The sequence below is a fragment of the Eretmochelys imbricata genome, chromosome 18 (assembly GCF_965152235.1).
Source record: "Eretmochelys imbricata isolate rEreImb1 chromosome 18, rEreImb1.hap1, whole genome shotgun sequence".
In the NCBI taxonomy this organism is placed as follows: Eukaryota; Metazoa; Chordata; order Testudines; family Cheloniidae; genus Eretmochelys; species Eretmochelys imbricata.
The window spans coordinates 15,391,846-15,410,818 of NC_135589.1; the positions used below are offsets into that span (position 1 = coordinate 15,391,846).

At 47.3% G+C, this 18,973-nt stretch overlaps 1 protein-coding gene across 7 annotated transcripts in view; it reads left to right on the forward strand.

The window, feature by feature from the left end:
- Nucleotides 1-18,973, forward strand: part of LOC144276781 (tyrosine-protein phosphatase non-receptor type 11-like) — an 82,784-nt gene that overhangs the window by 23,506 nt on the left and 40,305 nt on the right. The window contains exons 1-2 of one of the 7 annotated variants that reach the window (XM_077837099.1): nucleotides 16,143-16,374; nucleotides 17,299-17,483. The exons of 1 other annotated variant lie outside the window; for it this stretch is intronic. In XM_077837099.1, the coding sequence (XP_077693225.1) occupies nucleotides 17,347-17,483 (137 nt within the window). In that variant the 5' untranslated portion in view covers nucleotides 16,143-16,374; nucleotides 17,299-17,346. Of the gene's footprint in view, nucleotides 1-2,608; nucleotides 2,847-2,898; nucleotides 4,022-10,148; nucleotides 10,206-16,133; nucleotides 17,484-18,973 lie in introns of those variants that run through there. 5 more of the 7 variants (XM_077837100.1, XM_077837102.1, XM_077837104.1 and 2 more) reach the window with 5 other exon arrangements.

Here is an 18,973-nt window from a genome sequence, read left to right on the forward strand (position 1 = left end):
CCATTCCAGTGCAGAATGAAACCAAAACTTTTCTGTGGGGCGGGGGGGGTTGTGAAAGCTTGAGACAGATGCTCACCCACGCCGCAGTAGCCAACAGCCCAGCTCTTAAAGCGTTCATCTGGGATATTGGAGCCCACTCCAAGTCCCTGCTCTACCCAGGTCAGACCAGGTACTTAAACCTGGATTTCCCACATCCTGGTTGAGTGGTCTAACCATTGGCTATTCAGGGGTGGGTCTCCCGCTCTCTCATTTTGATCTGAAGTTCCATCCTGGACCTGAGAAAAGTTCCCAATCAAAGCTTTAGCAGTAATGTTACGTTTTCACTGTAAGTCCCAGTTTCAGCGAATCGGCGTTTCTCTCACACAGGAACCCCCGCCCCCCCCCCCCCACCACCACCACTTTTCTCAACATGTCTGACCAGCTGTAGTGATGAGGGTAGGGAGTCCTAGAACCTATTCCCAGCCCTGTCACACTGACTCCCTGGGAGGCACGTCCCCTCTTTTGTGCCTCAGTTTCCCAAAATGTAAAATGAGAAAGCAACCTTCTTTTGTGAAGTGCTTTGAGATCCTCTGATGAAAATGGCCTCGAAGGGTAGGATATGTCATGTCTGCATGGCATACTAAGCCCAGACCTATAGGACCTGGGTTTATGGACTTGGCATTCCAAGCCCACACTTTAGCATCCGCACTGCATTGTAAAAACTGGGTTTACAATGGCTGGCCCTGCGTCTCTCACATCCATACCGCGCTGCTCAGACTTTCTGACGCAGATCTGCGGCACAAGCTGTGTCCACACCACAAAATGACATGGCTTGGACCCAAGTCCCAGTGGGACCCACCCCCACCAACAGATGTGTGTGGACAGAAGTGGGGCCTGGGCTTAAGTCTGTGGGGCTTGGGGTCTCATTCCAGTCATCCCGCCCAAAAGTCATCCCCGAGTCTAACGCCACACGTGGGCAAAGTTTGATTCTGTCCATCGCTTTTCCCCTCCTTTCTGATGACACAGGCTGTTTGAATTAAGGTTGCTCCTCAGGCTGCAAGGGGAGGTTTCCATGCCAAGCGCTGTTGGCCAGACCCACCGTGCAGGAACCTGACTCGAATCCACTTCGGATTACTCCCCGTCTGAGCTGATCGCATGTAACCCCACCTCCGCCCCGTGCTCCAGAGCGTTTCCCAGCTCACCCACACCCTTCTTCTTGGAAGCCCTCGCTCCATGCCTGAGAGCTGTTCTGTGGTTGGGATATTGCTGCCCTCTAATCCCTTCTATGCCTCAACTGCTCTGTTGGCACGTTAAAGGCTTGCCACAGAGCGACCATAATTGCGCTAAGTGCTTGTCGGGTAATGGACTAAACGCTCGCACATGCAGAGGCTGCCGCATGCCTCGATATTTAATCCCCTGATTGATGTATATTTAGCCATCCTCCAGCCCTGCGGGTTCCAGGGAGGCTTGTTTTCCTTCACTGTGCGAACCCTTGGGGTGAAGGAGATGAACAATGGGCAGGGTTTTGGCCTTTGCCAGCTGTCTCGCTCGTAGGTGATTTAGTTCTCCCATCACGTCACTCTCCATGGCTCTGAATCCATTGATGCGTTGCTGGGACTGGCAGCCGGTGGCCAGGTGCCCTGCGTGGGTAGGTCTGGGTTTTTCGCTTCTTTGGCAGGATCGTGCCCTGCTCGCTACTTGATCAAAATGGGAATTACCCGGTGCCTACGCAGCTCATCAGTTACTCTGATTAGAAGCCGATGCCCAGGCCCGGTTGGAGCCAGCCAGAGTTGTCATGCCTGTCTTGACTGCAGTTCAGTCCTGCTGCAAGAATTTTAAAGGGACCAAAATTCTTGCTTGGCTAATCTCTCAGCATCCAGCCTCTTTTCGCACCAACTCTCCACCTGCCCTAGTGGTGGTTGTAGCCCTTAAGAAGGGAGCTTTGTGGTGTCAACCCATTAGCAAAAGTCCTATATAGTTCAGGAGAGATGGACACAGCCGGGTTGTGTAGAAATGGCTCTGGATTTTAGGAGCCCAGTGAAGCCCCCTTTTGTGTCTAAACACGCAGTACGAGACACTCCCTGCTCCAAACAGCTGCAGTGTAAGAGGACAAGGCAGACAAAGGAAGAATTATTATCTTTGTTTTACAGATGGGGGAATGGGGTGGCAGTGGGAGAGACTGTCCTGATCTCCTGCAGGGAGTTTCTGGCACGGGCAGGAAGTAAATCCAGGTTTCCTAAGTCCTGGCACAAGTGCTTGAATCGCAAGCCCATCTTTCCTCTCCATTGCCTGTCCTGTATGGGTTTTGCTGGTTCTTTTGGAACCACCCTGTGGGATCCCCTAGCAGGAGCGGAATCACTGTTGAATTCTGTAGCCCTGGCTCTCTAAAGAAGAGGTGAGGAGGGTGTGCTAGGAAAGTCCATCCTGATGCAGGAGTGCCACACTCCACATTTGGCCGGGAGGCCGCTCATCAATTGCCCTTGAACTAGACAGATAAGTGTTGTTTATGGTGTTCACACCCTCCCGCCCCTTCTAAACATTATGTTCACAGCTGCCAGCTCTACACTGATAAAAGAATGAGATGACTTCCTTTTCTTCTCTCCACCCCCTCTCCTGTCCAGAATAGGCTGGGTGGTGGTTGGTTTTTAGTAAATAACTTCAGCTGTCACCTCTTCATTCGAAACTTCTCCAGTTCCGTCACCTTGGCCAAACCTCTGAGGCTGGAGCTCTGTTGAACAGCAAACTCTATTGAACAGTCCCACCTCTTGTGCCTTACAACCCGGCCTCCTTTCTGAGCTTCTGTGGTTTGTGGACTAAGGACTCTCTGTATGCTCCTGGGGCTGGTGAGCTTTGACCGCTATGGTGAGGTAGGAGAATGGCTCTACATGTCTGTAGCTTCTGTGTTGCAACAAAGAAGATGCTCTTGAGTCGGAGCAAAGGAAAAGGGAGAAGATTGTATAACTTATATGTAGTTCAGGTCCTATAACCTCTTCCACTTGTGCAAATGGACCAGCGCTTAGCACTGTGTATGCACTATTGCAATGAGAATAATTAATGTTGTCCATGAGTAGGTTCTAGTTTCCTTGGAGGTATAAGATTTCTACAGTGGAAATGGGGTGTCAGATGCTTGGCTTTCCTTGTGGGTTTTTTCATTAGTGTTAGGAAAGTGTGTGAGCAACTTTTATTTGTACGATTAGCACAGACTGGGTGCGTGGTGCTGTACGCCACGGGCTCTCAATCTTTCCAGATAACTGTACCCTTTTCAGCAGCCTGATCCGTCTTGTGTACCCCCAAGTTTCACCTCGCTTAAAAACTACTTGCTTACAAAATCAGACCTAAAAATACAAGTGTCACAGCCGCACTAGTACTGCAAAATTGCCCCCTTTCTCATTTTTACGATATAGTTATAAAATGAATCAATTCGGCTATTAATATTGTACTTACACTTCAGTGTAAGGTAGATAGAGCCGGATAAACAAGTCATTGTCTGTACGAAATTTTAGTTCGTACTGACTTCCCTGGTGCTTTTTATGTAGCCTGTTGTAAAACTAGGCAAATATCTAGGTATGAGTGGATGGCGTCCTCCGCCAGAAGCCCTCTGTGTAGCCCCACCGGTATTTTGATCTCCTGGTTGAGATCCACTGGTGTACACCACATGGGAGAGGTGGTCCCTGCCCTGAGGCGCTTACTGTGTGTGTGATCTAACATACATATAATGGCATGTATTATTACTGTGTAGCAATATTGCATTCATTGTTACTTTGTTTAGAACGCTTAGCCATGCACTGTAGTCAAGTTTCATTTTCCTTAATGATGAACCACGGTGCCTGCATATGGGCTTTGCCGCTTCAAAGGGCTGAATGGGTATGGCTGAATTTTTCAAATACTCATAAAATGCATCAGAAGAAACTCGAGTCCTTGCAAATGCAGTTTAGAAAAGCAGTCTAGACCCAAAGCAACTTAAACTGTGAAAGCAGCTGCATGTGAGCGAAATCGACCGGAAAGGGGGGAAACTCTCTCTCCATCGGAGCAGGTGGATGAAGTAAGTGTGTGTATCAAGTCATATACTGAATTCACTTGGGGGGGAGGTGGGCTGGAATAAGAAATTGAGTGTTCCTGAAGCCACATTTTGAATTGGCTAAATGCAGCCAGATGGTTGTGAAATTGGGCTCTGCAGGCATAGACCCTCACCTCAGAACATGACACTGAGCATGCTTAGATTTTACTCCAAAATTAGTGGTTTGATCTGGGTGTGGATGGATTGTAACCCTCTTTAGAGGTCTGGACTGTGGTTACTTTTCAGTAAGTTAACATGCTGTCCATTTCGCCATAAGAGCAACCCAGGGCTCTCACCAGCTTAGCTCTCATTAGCTCATCCTAAAATCTATTTAGTGCCTTGCGAAAGCCACTTCGTTCCCTCTCGTCACCTGCCTCCCGGAGTCTCAGCTCCTACCTAGCTGCATTCTGCTTCATCGGGTCATGGCAAAGCAGCTAAACAAATAAATAACTTTCTGTTCCACAATGGGACGTGTCACTCAAGTGGCAACCAAGCCGTTTTATAGGTTTTTAATGCCCCAACTTTCTGCCAGGTATGTACGCAACTTCATTTCAATGGGAACAAGAGCATCTGTAACATACAGGCTGGTAAATATCCCAATAATTGAGATGCTTGTTTTAGTCTCTTAGCTGTGTAGTTCCACCTTAGCTTGAGGTTAAAATGCAGTCCTATTGGGGATATTAAGTTTACTTGGTGTATAATATAACACAGAAACTTGCAGATTGGAGAGTTGACCGGTTTTATTTGGTCAGTAATTCTGAATACCAAATTTTAAATTACAAAATACTTGTGGACAATTTGCTAACGGGAAGAGGTAAACATTTATCAGCTAAATTATTCCTTCAGCTTTTTTATGGGTAGTTGATATGTTTAAAGTGGCTTAGAGGATTTAGTTGCCCCTCCATTAATTTTAAAGTATGATGGGTCTAAATCCTCTAGGCTGCTTTGAAAATCTCAGCTGTAATTCTTTTCCTGCTAATACAGGTGGCGGATGATTATACGCTGTTCTGACATACCGTGTTTTATACGTTCGGGCTAGGCTACATTAGACCAGTTTCTCCCCTTCATCAGGGAGCCAGTCTAGAGTCAAGCAAAGCCATGGCCTTTTCCTGTGAGATCTCCAAAACTCCCTTGGGTTGAGCTCTTTTTTTTTTTTTATTTTTTTGCTCCTGTTGGTCACGGTCTATCCATTGTACAGACGACATACAAAGTCTGTACTGGAGTCTAGCAAGCAGTGTCTCTCTTGGTGGTGTGCAGCGTGCCAGTCGTATTAGCATCTCGGCTCTGAAATCCATCCTTAAAACACATTTAATGTGATCTCCTATAGGGCTGCAGGAAGCCTGTAGTCCCCATAGTTTACATATTGCCTATACAGGTCCAGGCTTTCTGTGTGTTTGGTGAGGAGAGGAAGGAAGCAGGGTATCAAAATCCCAGTATGAATCTTTGACACCTTTTTCCACTTGCAAAAGTGGTCTACAAATAGGCCCCTGGCTCACCATCCACTTATATGCCTCTCGATCTATTTATCTTGGGTATTCACACTACACTTGAACTGAGCACCTCACAACCATTGTTTTTCTCTCAGCCCTCTGAGGTAGGGAATTGCTGTTATTAACTGGGGCAAATCACTTATAGTCTGTCTGAAGTCACAGCAAGGAGCTTGTCAGAGCAGGGAAACAAAGCCAGGTCTACCATGCCTCCAAGCTATCACCATACCAATGGACCTATCCTTCTCCTAGGTCACTTTCCATCCAAACTTTGCATGTAGCCCTACAGTGCTTGGGAACACGAGCATGGATAAGAACCTGGGTTCGTGCTAAGAAGATCTGCTTTGCATGCTAATCAGCTAAATGGAGGGAGTGGGCTATGTTGTGTCTGGCGGGGGAGTAATAAGATGCATGTTCTTAAAGCAATGTCTTTTAGAGAGAGAGGGAGAGCTGCTTCTGCAGCAGTATAATCCTCACCCACGTTTCTGGAGCATTCTGCCCTAATCCCATGGGAAGAGTTGCAGTGACAGTTGGCTGTCTGAGATGGAAGCTGGTCCTTCTCCTGAAAACCCTGCCCTGGCTACCTGGTGGCTTGCGCGCACGGACGTTGCTTTATGTACATGCAGACTGGGGGTCCGAATAGCCTCTCTCCAGAAACGGAGAAAACTTGCTCCAGTACCAATGAAAGGTCCAATTGTGCTCATTGCTTACTCCGTGCTGTTTTCCCACCTGTGGCCTGTTCTGTGTGAGTTCCTGATGTGAAAAGTACCAGCTGGATGGTCATAGGGACTAAAGTCCTCCTCTCACCTTGAGCACAGGGACAGCATAGGCTGCCCCATTGATGCATGTCAACCCTGACCTAGACGGGCCACCTCTAGGGGACAAGAATGAGCTCTGTCTCCACGGCCCATTGGGTCTTCTCTGCAGAGACTGACAATAGGGTTGTCCATTAGTGCCTTTAGTGGTTTCAACAATGTGGATGCTTGCCCATAGGGAGCTGTTCTTTCTCTCTCCTTCCCTCCTCTCCCCGCCCCCCAATAAACTGTTTGCTCAGTGTGAATGCTTGGTGTTCCTCCCCACTTCCCCCTCTACACCTTTCTCCAACCTTTCATAGCATGACTGCACTCACTAGACGTATCTGCTGCAGGCTAGGTTGTTGGCTGGTGTAGAGGACTCCAGTGGAGTGATGCTGACTAGCACCAGCTAAGAACCAGACTGCAAGATTTCATCTAATGAGTTAGGAGTTTGCACTGTAGGTGAAGGCAGAGATGGGACCTCTCAGCCAAACAGCCCATCTGGCTGAGCGGCACTCCCTGACCTTTAATCCCTCTAATGTCAGAGTCCTAAGACTCCACCGAATTTGAGGTGGACGTATCCATGTCTTTACACCACTGCTGAGTGCAAACATCCAGCTGCTATGATCTAGCAAGGCGCCAAATGAAAGCTCAAGTCTGAGTGCAAGCCTGTGATGTGAAGGAGATGCTGTGATGTTCACACAAGTGACTCGCTAAGTGGCTGACCTGGGTTTCGGGTTAATCAAATGTGGTGAATGGGTGGAAACACAGATTCTAATTTTAGAGCTTGAGATGGGAAATGTCGCTGACGGATTTACATGCTGTGTCTGTTAACAAGCAGGTCTTGTGTGGCCCAGGACACTGAAACTTCTTCCTCCAGGCAGATGTCACAAATAAGTGCACTGGTCTGTGAGATGCACCGGGGAGAACACCACCACGAACCCCAGTGCTATTGCGCCTTGTTGCAGCTGAATGCCCTGAGGCACTGCTTGAGTGACTTGGAAGGGGGAGAATGAGACCTGCCATTGCAGAGCTTTTCCTCTCTCCCCATTTGAGTCCAGGGGCATGGGAAACCATTTACAATTTCTTCCCCACTTGACGCTGCAAGCTGGCAGCCGATGTGTAAGCCGAACTCCCAAGTGAGACTTGTCATGGTGTGATCTGATCAGTAACAGCAGGTACAGTTGGAGAGATTGTGTTCATCAAATGCAGAGCAAAAGTCCTTGCCAGTCGCTGCCAGATCCTATACCCCAGCCTCAATCCCCAAAACATCCCTCGTGGAAGCAGGTGACACCTGAAAGGGAGTGGGCAAATTGAACACATCACAGTATGTTCAGAGCCAGTTTTCTGTTAACTGATAATGTGCGTTGTGGGACTCAAAGCCGTGCCGTCAAAGCCCACCCCAAGGACACTTCACCGTATCCCCAGGAAATTAAAGAGACAGCTTGAAGAGAAGCTGCACCTCGCCTTGTTACAGATAACACCGGAGATCATTGGAACCAGGAGAAGTTAGCAAGAAGGCTGTTTGCTGTGTGCTTTTGACAGCACTGTGTGGATAGTTTCCTTCACCGCATCACGAGTTAGTAGTAACCAGACTTCTAGCACGTTTACCCCGACATAATCAACATCTGGGGAAGCAGTGACTGTTGGAAATGCAAGCGAATGTGAAGGAGGCGGGGGAATGGAATGGGCTTTGCTATATTTCTCTAGGCACTAGCGTGTGGGGCCTTTTGCATATCTGGATGCAGGAGTGGCCATAACATTTTATTTCTCTGTGTGTTCTGCATGCGGTAGGGGAAAGCTTCTCTTGTGGGATACTGGGAATCTGACCACTCTCCTCCTCCTCCTCCTCCTCCTGCCCCATCTTTAGCCATCCTCCCTTTCTGGCCAGAGACCAGTTGGGACCCCTCACGCCGCAGCTTAGCGCCCTCCCTGAATCACCTCTTGCAGGTGGTAGCCGTGATGGTGAGCAGCGCAGTCCCGAATCTTGTTGTGTTGGCCATCGTGGCTCAGTTTAACGTGACAGTTGAGCAGGCGTGTGCGTATGTACACGTAACCACAGGTGTTGGTGCACACGTGCACCGTTTCACACCTGTGCCACTAAACCTCTGCCCGTTTCTAGAATGGCTCTCAAGGGAAGGTTTCCACTGTCCCTCCCCTGCCACGTCAGCTGCCGTTTTTGGGGCAGCCTTTCCATTTCCAGCTTTCGTGGGGGCCTGGAAATAGATGCTCTGCCGTCCTGTTGGACAGGCCGTTCTCGCTACATTGCTGGAAGCCGTAGCCGCTGCTTGGAAGGCTTCCAGCTTGGTGTTGCAGGCACAATTAGCCAGACATTGGGCTGCCTGTCTGAGATGCCCATGTGCAAACGTTTGCGTGTAATGCTCCATTAGAATCTTACCCTGGGAGCTACTGCTCAGAGCACGGGCGCCTGCTAGACATTCGGGTTTAAAACCGGATGGGGACTGGTCATTCCTTGAGCTAAAACTCTCTATGAACACTGCCTTGATACTAGGGTGATGGACACCCTTCCATCACATGGCAGGAAGCCTTATACATTGGGAGGGGCATGTTGAGTCCAGCCGTGTGTACACCTGTGAGGCCGTACAGCTAGGGGGCACTGTAGCAGTGGTCACGGGGTGCATCACAGCTACTTCCTGGCCCATGGCAGGGAGAGAGCGATGCGCAGGTCTGTGCTGATTCCCAAGCATGGGAAATCTCATTATTTTCACATCCTCCGTGCACCTGTTCGTGTGCACATCCTCTCTGTTGTTGTTGTTTTGTGCATGTGGAGGCAAAACTGCTCTTGCAAGCCCCAGTGCGTCAGCATATCTCTCCGTGCCATGCAGTTCGCGGCATTCCCGGAGCCAGTCGTCCTCCTTCTCCTCCGCAGAGGACATCTTTTTTTAGCTGCTTCCCTTCCTTGTCACTTCATGGCTTTTATCTGGGGGAGGGAAGAAAACTGTTGGAAAGAGGCTGTCCACATCAGCGCTGTGGCTTGGCATGTGATGGGCTGGGAGGAAGTGCCTGTGATACCCTGAACCAGAGCGTGCAGCATATGAGCGCAGGGCAGAGTCTCTGGAAAGCAGGTGGAATTTGCTTTCCTGCTAGAGCTTTGGGCTTCGCTTTGCCTAGGACCTAGTCTAATCTCTACTTTTTGAAACCATTCCCATTATGGGGACTCGGGAAATCAGTGTAGCCACGAGGACTCTTAACACTTGGGGTAGAAAAGAACTTGGGTCTGATTTTCTTTTTTCCAGGGGGGCTCAGCCTCGCCTGTTCCAGTGGAAGTAAATGGGAGCGGTAGGCTCTCAGCACCTGTGAAAAGAGCTCCGATTCAGGAAAGTATTTAAGTTCATGCCCAACTTTAATATCGCCAGTGGGACTACAGGCATTCTGAAGTACTTTGCTGAACTGGGGCCTAGGAGGGGCTGGGCAAAGCTTCCTTTGCTTTCCCACCAGCTGCAGGAATTAAACATGGGAGGGGAGGGGAAAACATGTAAATTGCTGCATTTCTAGCAATGTGACGACTTTTAGATTGCAGGTGTCTGTGCCTAGCCCTGCTCAGGCCAGCTGTGTTACAATGCTTGTAGATGTGTGATATTTAAAGACTGCTGCTTTTAGTGCTGGTTCACCCCAACGATGGGATGCCGCCTTATGTATTTTGAACGGCTGGCTCCAGAGTTACAATAGCAAGGATTAATAAAGTGGAGCGAGGGGGAGGGGTGTGGGTAGAGCCAGGGTTTCCCAAAGCAGGTGCCTATGTTTAGGCTCCTAAATAAGTGACCTGTTTTGTTTTTTTTTCCTCTTTCCACCCCTCTAGTGTGTGGCTGTCTGGTCAGTGCAAAGATGCTCCAGGTGGTTCAGTCCACTCGCTTTCCATCTCTTGATGTGAGTTGAAATAAGTCCTTGCTCAGGTCACAAATGAGAGAGAGCTCACTCTCATCCCCGTTCCTATTTGCCTGTGTCACACAACCGTGTGTACAACTAGCAATCCTCTTAGAAAGCATAAGCATGTGGCCTTCGTTTGTTTGACAATTCCATCCAGACTTGCCAGGAGTGTGAATGGCAGCCATTCTGATTAGTAAACTTTAAGTCCAAATACTCTCTGAAAAGGGAAAGCCTGTTCTTGCGGGTTCTCCCCACTCCTTAGCTTATTCTCTGCCATTTGCTAGTTTTGAGCTGATGACCTGGTTGTTTAATCTCAGGTTTCCCCAGGGAGGTAAGGGGTGGCCAGTGATGGGATTCTGACTCTTCACTTCTTAGATCAGAGCCTTCTTTAAAGAAGTGAACTCTGCACACAGCTGTCTCCCGCAGAGTGGCTTTCCTACTGAGCATGGGTGTGTGTGGACCCAAAGTTGGCTGAGGGTGGTCAGTAGGACTCCTTTCCACAAGCATGCTGGGCCTCCAAGACTCAGTCGGGACCCTACACTTAAACCTACGTGCTCTTCCATTCAGCCTGGACCATCTGGAGGCAGGTTTTTAGCAGAACCCAGGCCTGATTTAGAGAGGCAGTGTGACCTGCTGGATACGATGCTGAACTGGGAGTTGGGAGATGTTCTAATCCTGGCTCTGCTGCGTCTCCTTGAACATGTCACTTCACCGCTTTGTGCCTCTCTCTGTCTACTTAAAGGGTAAATTCTTTGCAACAGGGGCTCTTGGGCTGTGTCTCCACAGTGCCTCGCAGAGTGGGGCCCTGCTCTCTGCTGGAGCTTCTGGGAATTACTGCAATACACCTAGGCCTACTTTTGCAATGACATCTCCACGGATGGACTTTATTGAAGCTGTGGGTTTGCCCACACAGATGTCATTACAGGACACTGTCAAATACGGGTTTAATTTGGGTGGGATACAGCAGTAATTATGTATTAGTGTTACTTTTTTTCCTAAAAGGGAGCATTATTGATACAATTGTGAGATAATATTTGTGTAATGCTGTGTGTATAGGTTGTCGTTACATCTCAGTAGCTTTAGTTCCAGTATAATTTCCTATTTCCACTGCAGGGCTGAGTGAAATATTCATAACTTAATTTAAAAACAACAACAAAAAAGTATTTTGGTTCAGATCAGCTGTATTGCTCCAATTTCCAGGTAAAATAACTCTGAAATTCTGCTGCTTTTTGCCACTTTCAAATAGGAACCTTTCTGGTGTTTAAATAGGCTCCACTTCAGTGCAGGAAAGGTCCTCTTTTTGAAGCAGAGATTTGGGCTCTCAGAATTCAGTTCTGACGAAGATCCGTTTTCACGCAAAAGATTGCGTGATTTGGTGAGGAAATTCTGGGGCCCAGAATGACACACTGAAATTTTGCATGTTTGCATGCACAACCCATGTACTAATGTGAAACCCTAATAAGTTGCTAATTATGGGTCCCATCGATGCATTTGGTGTCGTACAGCCCTGTGGTGACGTGGTCCTGTCCTGATGTGCTTCTCTCATCTCATTCAGACACGACGTAGAGCAGACACAAATAATGCATGAGACTCCAGTTGAACTTGAAAGACGGTGGGCATTGCACGGAAAATGCAGAAGTGTGCTTTTCGGGGGAGAGATTTGAAGGAAAAGGTTTGGTGCATAACCAGAGGGATGCTGTTCCATGTGGAAGAAGCAACATGGAAGAAGGCATGCAGGTGGGAGGGGAAAGGGACAAAGGACAGATGTGATCAAAGCAAAGGGAATGAGGAGGAGAGCAGGAGGGAAGAGGTGCAGAACCTTGAAGGTGTGAGTGGGAATCTCAGCAGACATAACACTGGGCCAGATCTTGAGCTATTGTAAATCGGCAATTTACACCAGCTGTGCATCTGGCCCAGTTAGCGTAAGCTACATATTTATGCCCACTGCCTAAGGGGAATGACCGTACTTGTTCTTGTATAGGGTCTGTGAAGAAGTGCTCTTTAGCTCTTTTTGTATAAATACCTTTCTATTCCTGCTTCACCTAATTGAGAAATGCAGCCCTCCAGAAGGGCCGATGCATCCCATTCCCTTTTTGACTTTTAGGGCATTCGCTTTATGCATGTGGCGTTTAGCTGGGGTCCAGACGGCTTGGCTCTACTGAGCAAATGATTTAGGGAGAGGACTGAAGTTTGGGATTTAGTGGTAGGAGCCCATGAAGACCTAAGACTTAAGCTATTAGTCCTCCTTAATCTCAAGGGAAAAGCAGATGTCAAATGAAACCACTCCGCCTTATGTCGTATCTTACAAGTGACATTTATGGACACGTCGGTTTCTGAAAATCTGTCTCTGAAACCATTGCCTGCCACGGTATTCTGGCTTCACCAGCCAGGAACATGTGGGTGGTGAACAATGGCTTTTGAAACAGGTCCTTTATGAACATACCCTACGGAGAAACAGCCTCTCTGTTGTGTTAACTGTATCGTAGCCTGTCCACCACTGTGCAGTGCAATGCAGCTTTTATTTTGTCTTCCATACTGTCTTTTCCATTCAAGCTAGATCCCTAGCGATTTGCAGAATTACGTAATAAGCAGAGATGGATAGTAAGAGTCAGAGGGACCTGATTCCTCATTGTCCCGCACCTTGTGTGGTCATGTGGATGGCTGCAAAGAGGGCGTAGAAGGTAGCATTTCACACCCACGCTGGGCAAGACGCAGGGTGAAGCAGAATGGGACCCACGGTCATATCAGATGACCTGGAGAGCTGTGGCCTAATCTAAAGCCCATTGGAGGACGGTGGCAAGACCTTCACTGGGCTTTGCCCTAAGGGCTTGATCCAGAGCTCAGTGGAGCCAGTTTCAGATGGCAAGGTCTAGAGTGGAGAAGGCTCCAGCAGTAGGAGGCTCGGCCAGAGGCTGGAGCTAGAAGAGTAGAAGGGTTGAGTTCAGTAGGCAAGTTTCCAAGACTGAATTCAGCAAAGCACATTGGTGGGTGGAAAATTCTTGCTTTTAAGACCATTCAGACTTGGACATTTTTGTAGCCTCCCTTTAAGGGCAGTGGACATGCACGTTCGTACATACAGAAGAAGAGAGGCTGTAGGATGCTACTGATTGTTGCTGCCATGTGTCTAGCCGGAACCACATAGGTAAAGATGGTCTAGCATTATCTGGCTCAAGAAAGCAGAAGCTCCTGGATTCCTTTGCGTTTGGGATGCCCTGTGTACACCTACTAATGGCTTGCGGCTTAAGTAACCCAGGGACTGCAATAGGTGATTGATTTCTGTATCGCAACCCTGAGGGTGTTACGAGGCCAGAGAACAATAACCGCGTGACTTCACCCACTGCAATGTTAGCAGTTGCTCAGAACGGAACTGCTGGGTCTCCCCTACTGCCTGCTTCCCCCTGAAGCCCAACTGATAGTGAAATAAACTTGCTCTCCATTACTGTGTCAAGCCACGATGGCGGCATGTGAATGTTTCTTGTAAAAACCGGTGGTGACCTTCCAAGAGAATCAGAAAGCCAAGAATGATTATATAGTGGATAACATGAGATTAGGAGCCAGGACTCCTGGGTTCTGCTTTTCTAGCTCTCCCCCTGACTTGCTGTGTGACTGAGTAAGCCTCTTACTTACATTGTCACTAAAGTTGGTGTGGGGTAAACTGATTTCAGTGTCCATGCAGAGGTTTGCCCTGATGTAACTAAAGCAACATAATCAATTTTAATTGAACTCGGTGCAAGTTTTCTGTTTAGATAAGACCTAAGCACTTGATTATTTTCAGAAGAGCTGGGCACGTACAACTTAATTTTGAAGCCAATAGGCTGTGAGAGTTCAGAACCTCTGAAAAGCAATCCTTTAACCACCCGTGCCTCAGTTTCCCCACTGTAAAGTGAAGTGGTGAGCTTGACTCTGCTATGGTTTGTAAAGCGCTTTGAGGCCCTCTGTGGAAGGGGCTAGAGAAATGAGAAGTATCCCTAGAGTAGGGAGCTGAGTTCGGTAACTGCCATGTAATGCAAAGGGCGGTGTTTTTCAAACGTGCCCAAGTAACTTAAGAGAGCAAGTTGTATTAGCTTTCCATAACACTTCTGTGCTCCAATTAAGTAGGAGGTGTGTGAAAAATCTGCCCAAATCTATGCAAGCTGTTTACTATGAACCAAATTTGATTCTCAAGACTTCTCCACCCTGGTGATGTTTACACTAGTATAACTGCACCCGTGCAAAGCCCTAGTGTAGATGTGTTGCACTACTGTGGGTTTTGGGTTGTTTTTTTTTAAAAGAGGGCACCTGGAGTGGCTTATCCTGGATTCAAACTGGGATAAGCTGCAGCAGTGCAGCTCCATGGTGGAAAAACCTCCCCACCAAACAGACAAGGCTCCAGTTGTGGTTGGTCAGTCCAGAGGAACTCCACTGGCTTGGGGATCAACCTCCCCTTTCAGTTGTTTGCTGTCTCGTCTCGGCTTCCCTAAATGAGTGGGTTGGGCTCTTTATACAGCAAGTTGCCCTCACTTCAGTTTTTCCTGTTTCATGTACTTTTGGCTGTATCTCTGGGAAGGAGGAGGGTGGTGGTTTATTTTATTTTATTTTTTTTTTTCAGCTGATGTGCAGCTTGTTTTGAGAGCCTTTTTGAAAGGCTCTGGCAGTTTTCACAGCCAAACCCTCCCGCTTCCCACCCCACGCTAAGCCAAACTAGGGGTTTGAGGAGCACGCCCTACGCTTCTCCGCTCCCCGGTTCACCCCTTCAAAAATAAGGGGCCTAAGGGAGTTAGGCACCCTACTAGACTTTGATCAGGCACATGTAAAATACATGAAATGATCAATAGGAAACATTAGAGCATCTGACTCTTAAAAAAAAAAAAAAAAAAAAAGGGAAGAACCCACCAAGGGACTAATCTAAGACTGGCAGCTAGGTTTGTGAAACATGATACTGAGCTATCAGGGTGACGAGTGCATTAGAAGCAGAGAACCAATTGATGGGTGAGCTCATCTTTTCACTAAGAGAAGGATGCAATTCACTTCTAGAAAAAAGGGGGAGGGAGTATGGCCTGATGGATAGAAGCACTGGACTACTGGGTCTTAAGAGACCTGGGTACTATTCCCAGCTCTGCCACTGGCCTGTTGGGTGACCTTGGGCAAGTTGCTTCACCCCTCTGTGCCTCAGTTTCCCCATTAATCCTCATTTTACAAGTGGTCTGCTCAGGCTTGATTTTTTTTTTTTTATTTTTATTTTTTTGAAAGCCCTGACCCGGACCCAAGCCTGAGATGGTTATATCGTTTTTTGAGCCTGACCCCTCCCCGCTGGCCCTGAGTCACTGTCTCCTCTCTACCTACCCAGGGTTGGCATGGCTGCATGCTCCGCTCCTGCATCCCCGCCCCATGCAGTGTTCTGCGGGGTGAGAGAGGCTGCCATCCCTCGGCAGATATGTTCATTCAGGACCACACACAGCAAGATGGTGGCAGCTCACAGGAGTAGGACACGTAGCCATGCCCGCTGGCCTGAGGAGGAAAGCCAGCCCAGCCTGGACGCGACACTTGGAGTCGAGTTGAGGTTGGTTTGCAGGGCTCTAATGAGGATCAAGATACTGACCACCTTTTGAGAGGCATGTTGAGATGTACTGATGAAAAGCGCTATAGAAAAGCCGGGTATTTATTTATTTAAATGTCTAGTGTTGGCGTGAACGCAATCGCTGCTGTTAAAGGACCAAAAGGCAAATAGGACTCCTGCTTTTTCAAGGCTATTTGATGCTCATTATGACTAAATCATGTTACTCATGTTTTAACCTCCTTTATCCCATTCTGTTGGACGCCACCCTTGCTAAGCCACGCATGTGGACTGGCAGCGGGGAAGGGTTTAACGCAGCCCTTTTCTTGACCATATATAGATGGGGAGGGAGGAGAAGGTTCAGTGTGAAGCATTTTGCCCGGGAGTGACTCATCATGTAACTGAGCAGTGTTTCTCTGGGGAAGTCCCTTTGAGTGTACACTCTAACCAGCTACTTCAAAACTACATGGAAAATATCTGTACAGTTCTTGTCACCGGGCTGATGGAAAGTCTGCCGCTGGTTACGGGGTGCAGCTAGCAGTTGGAAATATGTGCACACCTGGGCATCTGAAGCAGCCCCCTAATGCACCACCGTAGACTGGCTTCTACAGATATCTGATTAGACCTGTGGTCCAGGTTAGACCAGTATCCCATCTCCAGCCATGGCTAGTCCTTTCAGCGTCAGAGGAAGGTGGAAGGAACCCTGTAGTAAGCAGTTTTAGGATAACTTGTCCCCAGGGAAATTTCCATCCTGACCCAGTTCCTGAAAGAGTGACTTCTGCCCTGAAGCATGAGCGTTTATATCCCTTCTAAAATTCCCTTTTTGCTTTTTCTTTTTTTATTCTTACTGATGTGTTTTTAAATACTCCTTTTTTTAATCCAACCCTTTTTTTGCATCCTGCTAAGCTCTTGGCCTCAGTTACCTCTTGTGGCAATGAGTTCCACAGGGTGACTGTGTGTTGTCTGAAAGATTTTGGCGGATTATTAGCATGAGTGCAGTTATAGAGGTTTAGCTGTGTATAAATAAAAGGCCCAGTGCAGGGTGCTAGTCATTATAAGAGTCTTCGCCTCTAGGAAATGTCCTGCTGTGGCATATGCGCCTTCAATCCTGTTAACAAAGTAGGCTGGAAAGGGAAATTGACTTAAAGATGGTCTTGGGGTAAAACCACAGCATGAGGAGATCTGGGTTCTGTCCCTGGCTTTGCCACAGGCTTGTTGTTTGATCTTCAGCAAGTCACTTTGCTTTTCTGTGCCTCTGCCCATCTATCTTCAAAATTGGTGGGTAGGGGAGGAATAATGCTTTCCTGCCTCGCAGGTGGGCTGCGAGATGAAATTGATTAGATTGTAGAGCGCTTTGACATCTGGGACGGAAGATCTGTAGAACAACAAAGTGTTAAGGTTGGGTTGAGACTGTGAATTGTAAAAAACTTAAAAAAAAATAGTTTTTGCCCTTTCCTGCTTTCTTGGGAGTTAGTGACTGTCCCAAAGATGTCTAAAACAATTGACCATAGGTTGTGGTGGTGGTTGTGGTGTGCGCATATTTAACTCTGCATTTATCAGCCCCTCGCTGCTGTCTGCTGGAGCAAGATTCAGAGGACCTTGGTAGTGATGTCGCACAGAACTATAATCAGTGCTGCGAATTCTCCCACCATTGATCTAGTACCAATGGGAGCACTAGCATGGACTTACGACTGGAGTTCTTCCTTGTTTGTCATCAAGACCAGCTCTGAGCCAAAGGTAGAAAGGTGAGACAGTTTAAAAACTCGAGTGCCCCCTCTAGAGGGCAGGGGGATTATGGGGAGGCTGCAAGCCACACCTTGCTCTTTCAAAATCATCTTGTAAAATTTTTTTCTTGTGGGTTGACTAAGGCCATGTCTACAGTCCACCTTTTTGTCAACAATAGTCAGCTGCTTCTGGGGTCCTCGAGCCTTGGTGCACCTCACTCCTGCCTATTCTCTGCCTGTGGCACATAATAGTCTAGTCTCCGGGGGGCTGTAATATTCTGGTTTTTGGATTTAGTGTGTGGGTGCTGAGGGGGTGTCGGTGGCCTGTGATACGCAGAAGGTTGGACGGGCTGCTCTGGTGGGCCCTCTGCATCTTGATATCTAAGACTAGGGTTGGCAGAATTCAATCTTTTTAAATAACTTTGGAAAATATTGATGTTTTTAAGCATTTTTTTTCTGACTTTTCACTATTTAAACTTCCACAGTTGCAGGAAGCATGTGTGCGCACATGTTTCAGACTGTGGAGAGGTGGGGGTCGGACCATAATGGCTTAATGACAGAAGTTGAGATTCTAACAGTTAACGGTTTAGAACCATTAAAACACAGCAGCAGCATCACGTGTCTAAATGTACAAAGTAAATAGCCTTAAATTATATTCTAAGAAGTTCTCAAACAACATTTTGCTTACTCAACATTTACAGATAGGCAGAGTATCGATGGAACCTTGGTTTGTGTGTGTGGGGTGAAATCAATGTTTACCAACGTTTATCAATAAAACTCGAATCCTTCCAAGCATACCTATGACTTTGTTGAAATTAAATGAGTACCTAACTTGCCAGCCTAAACTAATACATTATTCTGCATACATGTATATGGTATCCCTTATGGAAAAGCCCCATAGAATTGATAAGTCTAGAACAAACAGGGTTCTCTAGAAATGACTTTCAAATCCTGTGGACTATAAAGCAGCATTATCCCTGCTATAGAACTGTAGATGCCGGTTTAAAAATTCAATCCAAATGTTCTAAGTTTCCCTTAAGTTCTGTAAGACTTGTTCCCTAAAGGATGCTTTAAGTGATGTGCAGTGGAGTGGTTAGCTGTCTGGATGCTGATGGCTTTGGGAAAATGAAAATATTTACCTGTATGTAAAACTAACTCTATTTGCTGGATGTGTTTATTTCACACACTCCCTTTAGGCTAGGGTTGGTATAATTATTCTCCTGACAGGGATTTGAATTGAACCAGACTAGAAAGAGCAAAGGAGGCAGACTTGTCTTATCAGGTTTAGGAAATGTTTTATATTCATGCATGCTTTTATGTAGAACCGCTATTACCGTACTATTAAGAGAAACAACTAATCTACATATACGGAAACATCTCAAAGCAAACACAGCATTTACTGTACAGTCAATGCCCAGCTTTGTTAAAACACTAAGCTTTAATATACTAAAACAATGTGACACCCACACATCACACGCCTCCCTAAATGATACTGAATTAAACTGTTTGCT